At 36.2% G+C, this 8,305-nt stretch overlaps 1 protein-coding gene across 2 annotated transcripts; it reads left to right on the top strand.

Annotated features, from left to right (window-relative positions):
* Positions 1-2,177: 2,177 nt before the first annotated feature.
* LOC105042944 (thioredoxin-like 3-3) lies at positions 2,178-7,735 on the top strand. 2 transcript variants are annotated; one of them, XM_073256354.1, is made up of 3 exons: positions 2,178-2,556; positions 2,638-2,673; positions 7,393-7,735. In XM_073256354.1, the coding sequence occupies exons 1-3, from the start codon at positions 2,480-2,482 to the stop codon at positions 7,610-7,612; spliced, it is 333 nt and encodes a 110-aa protein (XP_073112455.1). In that variant the 5' UTR covers positions 2,178-2,479; the 3' UTR covers positions 7,613-7,735. The 2 variants fall into 2 exon arrangements, with proteins under 2 accessions (XP_073112455.1, XP_073112454.1); XM_073256353.1 differs by having other exon boundaries at positions 2,204-2,556; positions 2,638-2,663.
* Positions 7,736-8,305: the final 570 nt, after the last annotated feature.

The raw sequence follows: 8,305 nt of genomic DNA, 5'->3' as shown, positions 1-8,305 counted from the left end.
AGTTAATCTGAATCACTTCGAGCCCATTTTCATAAATAGCATGAAATATGCAATAAATGGCGGTCCATATTATTTTATAAAAAATCTTACAATTATAACATATACAATGGCTTACGAAATGCTTACAACAAGATTATGTTCGATCCTATCAAGCCCATCAAGCTAATCTACTTTAAAATCTTCATACGAATGCCCTGCCTGCTGGATGATATTCTTGTAAGATATTGATAAATATTGTATGTATTAACCGTATGGAAGTTGTTCGACAGCTGATAGTCTTTTTTTTTTTTTTTTCCTTTCTTTCTTTTTTTTTTTTCTTTTTTTTTTTCTGATATTAGTATGAAGGATTTCTCGTGTATTAGTCCTTTTATTGGCTCGGTTCAATATAAACGATAGGGGCAGGTGCTTGAATCCTTAACATCCAGTCTTGAGAGGGTGTTTGGTTCATAATCAGAATTGGAATGGTCAAATCTTCTGAAATATTTGATTTGTAATTGGAATCAGAATCGGAATAGAAATTTGAATCTTTAGAAAAGAGTAGAATTGAGTTATAGATAAATTAGACCATCCTATTTCACTTCGAAATCGGATCGGAATGAGACTCCTCCAACCAAACGATTGGAATAGAAGTCATATATTTCAATTTTGATTATAGGCTCTAACTCTTCTCAACTAAACATTCCTTAATGAAGATAGACCATGATTGAATCCATCATCAGTGCAATATAATGGATGTTGTCACCTGTGGTGTTTCGATACATTCTATTTTTTCCGGTAGAATTTGATACATTCTGATTGAAATAACTCTATATTTAGCATTTAGGAAAAGACAAATTAGATGAGATTGGACAGATCAGCGCATCAGATGGTTTGTAAAATAGAAAAACTAATGCTATTGAATCAGGATTTTGATTCAAATAAATGAATAGTTAGACTTCAGGAAAACATAAACCAGACAAGATTGGACCAAGCACTGTTTGAGACAACAGGCAATAGTAGGAAATATGGTGCCATTGAATTTGGAAAATAAAATTCAAGGTATGACAGTAGTTTGTTTGATTGGATCAAGCAGTGATCTAGAAAACTACGTGTTACAATTGTTTCTTCTTTAAACATCACAAATGAACACTTCAATCGTTTGAGGTAGAATAGACTGACAACATAAAGCTTTCCCTCTCACTCCACACTCATTTAAAATATTTTTATTTTTACGAAAAACAAACAGAATAACCCTTAAACACCTCCTTCCCGTTTAATTTTTTTCAATAAAAAGAATCTTTTGCACTGCAAAAGCAACACTATATGTATCTCTCCGCGCCAACATCTCTTTACGTCGAAGTCCTGCAATACGATTCCATGAAACCATTTCAATATTTAGCTCCACATTAGAATGATAGTCTATCGAATAGTAATAACTTTTGTGTGCTTACACCTTCTTGATCATCATCTTGGACATCGTCCTCGGCCAGCATACAAAGACGTCATCCGATTAATACCGATCCTGTGATCGGATCCCAATCGACGGCTTATGAAATTGAATTTCATAGGATTATGACAAGCATATCGAATCGAATGAGGTTGGACTGAAATAATCCTTACGATCCAGTGAAAATTTCAAAATATTGCACATAAGATATTGTTTGCTTTGACTCATGATCATTTTTATGCTTCAGTGGGTCTTAGACTTCAGTGGACCTTGATCATTTAAAGCCTCACAATTTTATCCTTTAAAAGACACCTCACGTGAAAAGGATGGTCCCCTTCTATATAATCCAGAGTCCTCACTCCAACCAATGTGAAACTAATGATATCCTTTCTTTTACATCACAATACGAGTTAATACCATTAATTGTTCACTACCCATGATGATGAATCATGATTCTCTACGATGGTTATCAGTTATATATTTTTTTTTTATAAAAAAAAATATAGGGAAATCTTCGATTTTTTTTTTTAAATTAAAAAAATATTTTTTAATTATTTTTTAAATTTCGATTAACTTAAATATCAGAAAATCTATTATCAAAAAATTTATGGTGACCGAACTTTATTGCAGGATATTTTCTGATCTCCACCGATCATGAAGCTCTATCTCGAACATGCACCGACCTTAGCTGCTCCTCCTCGGTTTGGAGCAGCAACAGTCACTGGAAATTGCTTTCCTCAGCCTCTTGGCCGTTTGGGCATTGGGCAACGGGCAGAGTTCAGGGTCTGATAAGAAAAGGAAGGGGTCGGATCGGTCGGGTTGGAAACCCGAATCCGCTCCTGACCCGAAAACTAACCTAATCACTTCTTAATTTTTCAGCGATTTCAATTTGTCGGAGGATTTTCACGAGGTTCGCTTCCGGAGCTCAAGCAGCAGTGGGGCAGATACAGATTGGGTTAGAAGTGAGTGAGAGAGAGAGAGGGATGGGCGAGGAAGGAAAAGAGGAGAAGAGAGGACTCGAAGCGACGGGCCTCAGCCTTCCCCCAAATCGCCATGGCAACCTCAGCAGCGCTTCCAGCGATACCCATCTCAAGAAAATCCTCCATGACATCAGATCCTCGAAGACTTCTGTAACTCCTCTCTCTCTCTCTCTCTCTCTCTAAAAATGCTGGTAATTTTTTTTTGAACTTGAATTATTTATCTGTTTGCAGGCAGTCATCAATTATGGTGCTTCATGGTAAGCCATGGTATCTCAATCTCGCGTTTTGTCTTCTGGGCTCTTTTCATGGAATGATATTTTTGTTCATCTAGTTATATTCGGATGTGGATTTAGTTTAGGCATGTATTCTTATTTATTCTTGATTGTTGTCATCTTTGAAAGAGCAATTTCCTCTTACTAAGTTGATGACTGGCAATTTTTATTTTTGTGCATTATTTGCTCATCTGGCATTGATTTGAATTTGAGTCTGGAATTAATTAGTGAATCTGGTAGTATAAATTAAAGAAAGGGCAAGTTTGATCCTTATTCTATTCAGAGGTATATTAGTATAGAACCAAGAAATTGATCATTGTTTAATAAGCTAAAGAAAAAGTGTGTTGCCTTCTTCTAACTTGGTGGCGGCGGTGCTCACATGTTCCATATTCTGAAGTCTTGGCTCTTTTGTCGAAACGAGAAAAATGACCGTAATGCAAAATGGTATGGCCAACTTGGGGAGGGTGTATCAACTTGACTAAGCTGGGTGTCTAGGAAATTTATTGTTCGAATGTATCCTTTCAAAGTTATATTTGAGATCAGAGTGATCATAAAGGGATTTTACCAAGTGTGTCTTTAAAAAATTTCCGTGAAGAGAAGATCAGACAATGAACCTTGTTAAAATACTAACAATATTTTTGCAGTCTAATTGATTGCTCATGAGATACCTACTTTATTCAAGATCTAAAGTGATTGCCCTTGCATACTGTGTATATGATACTTGCTGAACCGGCTAGATACTGACGCAGCATGATAATATGTTTGCAGCCTACATGAGGCTCATGGGATGCCTACTTTATTCAGGAAGTAAAGTGAGTACCTTGCATATTGTGTATATGATACGTATTGAACTGGCTAGTTACTGAGACAGCATTGTAAAGTCAACCTGTGAAATCTTCAAAGTTTAAACTTGTGCCTGACCATCCTTAGTAGCCTCGTTTCTTCTCAAGACAGTATGGAACTTTTCACTGTTGATTTTTTTAGGGATCTTTTTCTAGGATTATAAGTTCGAGTGATAGGTTAGACTTAACAAGGACAAAAATATCATCTTCTTTTGCATTGGACAATAGGTTAAAAGAGCAAGGTGACCAGAGGCAAAATATTATTGGTATACATAAACTTCTCATGGTACTGGCAATAGTGTAAAACGAGCATTTGCCCAGCACAATGTGCAGAATCCTGGGCATTTGGGAGGAACACATTAGCTTGTTTGCCAATTCTAGTATGAAAAAACTATGGGAAAACCAAGACCTATTGAAATTCCATGCAGTATCTATTTCATAGAATGCTGGAGAAAAAGAAAAGAAACACTGTTGCTTATCATTCATGATGAACAATGAATATAAAGTTTATTAACAAGCATCTAAAGTAAATAAGATAGAAGAGAAACTAAAAGAAAGTAGGAGAGTACGAGCTTTTTCTTAAAGGTATCTTCTGAATATATGGTTTATCGTCGTTTAATGACTATTTAGGTCATGATCATATGACACCCACACAGATTTTGGCAATCTCTGGCCATTATCATTTAACTATTAAGTGTCTTTAACTCTTCTTGAAAATTTTGTTTTCATCAGTTTTTCTTCGTTTTCAATCAGTTCAGCAGATTAGTGATTCCCATAATAATCCTGCAAAAATAAAAGAAAAGAAAATAGAAAAGGAAGTGAAACATTAGATGTGGGAATAGACATGAAAAACTGCTTAACAAGAATGATAACAATGTACCTAAAAGAAGTGAAACATACATTCACGGCCTTAAGTATGGGAACTCAAGTAGAACAGGATAGAAATGCGCGAACCTCTGCCAGTATACCAACTTGATTACTGATTAGATGCAACCATCACCAAAACTATTTCATGGAACCACCAAAATTGAACACTTTATGTGACAACCTTTTTCATCATCATCACATTAGCAGATAAGATTATTACTTCATCACTAATCGCATGGTTTGGGTTCCATAAATTGGTTTCCAAGCATTTCCTGATGAAGGTTTTATAGACCTTTGTTTCCAGCGAAGCCCATGCTTGGATGCCAGTACAATCACGAAAATAACTTTCCATTCTCATAAAAACAACTATCAACACCTAAAAAGAAAATGTAAGGGAGGGTGGGGGAAGATATTGGTGCTTATAGGTTGAAATACATAGCTTGATTCATCTAATCATCCACATTTGGATTGTGGAATATGTTTCAATACGAGCATCTGAATGAAACATCGCATTTAACCCTCTTCAATTGGTCTAATCATGTACATCATAAGAAGGTTAGCTGGTTAAGCATATTCAACTTTTTACTGCATATGTTATTTGGCATGTGATTTGGAATATCTGGAACTCAAACAACTGCAAGGATAAGGCAAATGGTGGAGGGTAGATTTTCTCTGAAATCCATATGTTATTTTTTGGGTTGAAGAAGCTGCCTTCATAATCCAAGACACAATTAAAGACCTATGATGTTTAATTTGCTTGAGTTTTTTTGGTTTTGTTCTTCTACCATCTTTGGTGCTGTACTTGCTTTATCTCTTGCTTTATGATCTTTCATATTTTCTGAGTTCCCCTTCAATTCAAGGGAAGGAAATGCACACAATAGTTTATAGTGCCTTCAGGCATGTATATGCTGTGCCTTTCTGACATCAAGAGGATGGATAGGTTGAGACAGCCATTAATGGAAGTTTAAGACCATGATGGGGTTTCTTGATTTTTTTTTTCTTAACTGGAAAGTACATTGAGTTTTGATGTTGCAAATTCTCTTGCATGTTTATATGCCATGATACTAGATACTGAGGTCTAACAGACTCACTGATCTCTCTGTAACCTAGCCATGATTACTTGTTCCAACTCTTTTATTCAGGTTGATGAATCATTTATTTTGTCATTTTCATTCCTATTTTGAACTTTCTCTGTTGTTTGACAAATTGTTTTATTCCATCCACTGTTGTTGGTTGAGAATTGTGTGCTGCAATTCCTCTCATTTCACTAGTTCCAAAACTTGTATTGACTCAATCACTGAAGGATGCAGTAACACATGCCAATGGCATGCCAGTCTAGTACTCCTGTGGTAATACTGTGTTGTGTTTCACTATGTCAATGCTTGGCAAACACACTGATGGCAGCTTGCTAAGTACCAGCATGCACTGCCAGTACTATGCCAGTGGCGCATGCCAGCAAGGCATATGTACTGCACCATCCTATGCTTCACAAACTGGCACTTTAAATCCATGATTCTAACCATCGTGCACATGTTTATCTTGATTCAGAGCTCTCTGTCTATGCCGGCATTGATAGTCTATTATACCAATTGAAGTGGTGATATATAAATTTTGCACTCATGCAATAGCAGCAGCACTACCATATTTCTAGAGAAGATCATGAGGCATGTCTGCTGCCTTGTCACCCATGTGCTTACACTGTCATAGTTTAGTTTTAAAAAAATGGAGGCATGCACACACAAGCATTCATTCACATGCACAAGGACATGCATGCATGTGACACTGACACGTGCACCCAAGCCCTGATTCAAGAGTGTTTAGACATATTTTTCGAAACATAATGCCATGATATATGTATGTGTGTGTGTGTGTGTGTGTGTGTGTGTGTGTGTGTATATTATGTAGTGCTTAAGCATTATGATATACTTTTGCACCTGTTCTTTCATCTTCTTACAATAAATCCTCTGAACCTGAACCAAATCCTTTTCTTAAGCCCCTAGCGGCAGCAAATTCGGGGTGAGCATATGCAACTACTGAGTTCCTGTAATAACCTGAGCGTATGACTTTTGGAAAGAGAGCATTCCAATGTGATGCTTAAAAGTGGCTTGTTTTGAAAGGAAATAGATCTTGATCTGCCGTTTTATAAGCATTTCTGCAAAACTAAGCCTTGAGAAACCATTAATATACCTGACATCATTAAGACATAATTTTCAATCTTGATAGTGGAAATATGTTGCATAATATATTTAAATGGGAGGGTTATTTATTTTAGTTCAAAATATTCATTAAGCTATTCAGATTTTGTATTTGTAGTTTGATTATAAATATGCCATGCATAGTGTTGTTTGTTGTTGGACTGGTGTATGCATCATACAAAATTAACTAGTTTTATATATAATGCCTTCTCGACTCAGAGGAGTTTGTTATCTATACTGGATGTCCATTTCAAGTAATGGCCTGTTTCTTTTTGCTTCAATCATAAGGTTATGCATCTTAAAAAAGAAAACTACATACTCTTCCATACACAAAGGAACTCTCACATTCATGCATTAAGGCATGTGTATGGATTTCGGTTGTGTTCTTTGGAGGCAAATACAGCCTGAATTGTTAGAAGCTGTGTTTTGTGGAGTAGGATATCGACACTGAATATTAGTTTCAAAAAATGAACTTGCTCTCAACTTCTAAAAGAATACTAAACTGGATGTGAAAAAAAGAGTTGCAGAAGTTTGCCTCAATGTAGGGAGAATCAATTTGGTGATAGTTGAAAGAATGCTCGCATATTTAGGAACAATAGGCATTGATATGGGAAAAAGAAATGTTTCAAGACTGACATGGTAGGGAAAGAAAGAAGGCATTTAGATTTGTCATGCATGATGCTCTGACAATTTAATATGATCAAGACTTTTGCAAAACTGTAGTTCTGTATTATTGTTTCTTTTGGTATAATGAGATAAAAAAATACACATGCTAAACACCATTTATTTTTATCTTGAAAATGTTTTCAGGTGCCGTGTATGCAGCCAGATCCTTCCTTCATTCTGCCAGTTGAGCAATGAATTCAAAAAGTTTTCTTTCATATATGCTGATATTGATGAATGCCCTGAAACAACACTAAGTATACGGTACACTCCAACTTTCCATTTTTATCGTGATGGAGAACGGGTCGACGAGATGCTTGGTGCAGGGGAAGAGAGGCTGCATGATCGGCTCTGGTTGCACTCTTAAGAATGAATGCCATAATGTATGAAGTTTGAGTACCATCCTTTGTGGATCATTTAAATTTGTACTTCAAAATATGCTTTTTTTCTTAAATGCTTATATTGCTGAAATGCTCGATATTTTAAGTAAGACTTATGGGTGCGGAGAAGCGCATGCAATCTCATGAGTTACAGCTTAACCATACAATCTCTCTGACAGCGATGAATTCTTTATTTGGATTACGATAGCATTTACAGGCTGAACCTGTTTAGATGTGCTACTGAAATATTGACAAAGTTTATAGCTGGCTTTGTCTTCCAGAAAGTAATTCGTGTCTCTCCTTGTTTAAGGAAATCATCCAAATCACCTCTGGCAAAAGGTTTTAAGGGATTACACCATACACCAGGTAAGATGACACCAGGTATTCACATAGCAAGCATCATGTCATGAAATTGACTCATAATGTTATTAATTGCAAGCATGTTTTGCAAGTTAGGTCATCATCTACACCGATGACTCACTGCATTTTACATGCTAGCCTCCTAATTGAGGTGGGCAATTTTTGATGCAATGCTGTTTGATTCGATCAAGCATGCAGTAGATGTGTAGTTATGAGGCTTGGCTGGTATAGCAGGTGGGATATCGCAAATTCAGGTCACTATCTGGGGAGGCCAGCTTAAGTTATTATCAAGTTGCATACAGATCAAATGGAACTTTCTT

This window comes from Elaeis guineensis, chromosome 4 (genome assembly GCF_000442705.2).
Source record: "Elaeis guineensis isolate ETL-2024a chromosome 4, EG11, whole genome shotgun sequence".
Classification (NCBI taxonomy): Eukaryota; Viridiplantae; Streptophyta; class Magnoliopsida; order Arecales; family Arecaceae; genus Elaeis; species Elaeis guineensis.
This window is presented reverse-complemented; position numbering and strand designations above follow the sequence as displayed.

Coding starts and splice junctions, on each gene's coding strand:
- LOC105042944 (XM_073256353.1), top strand. CDS start 2,410: ATGGGCGAGGAAGGAAAAGAGGAGAAGAGAGGACTCGAAGCGACGGGC. Junction 2,557..2,637: donor TCAGATCCTCGAAGACTTCT/GTAACTCCTCTC, acceptor ATCTGTTTGCAG/GCAGTCATCAATTATGGTGC. Junction 2,664..7,392: donor ATCAATTATGGTGCTTCATG/GTAAGCCATGGT, acceptor AAATGTTTTCAG/GTGCCGTGTATGCAGCCAGA.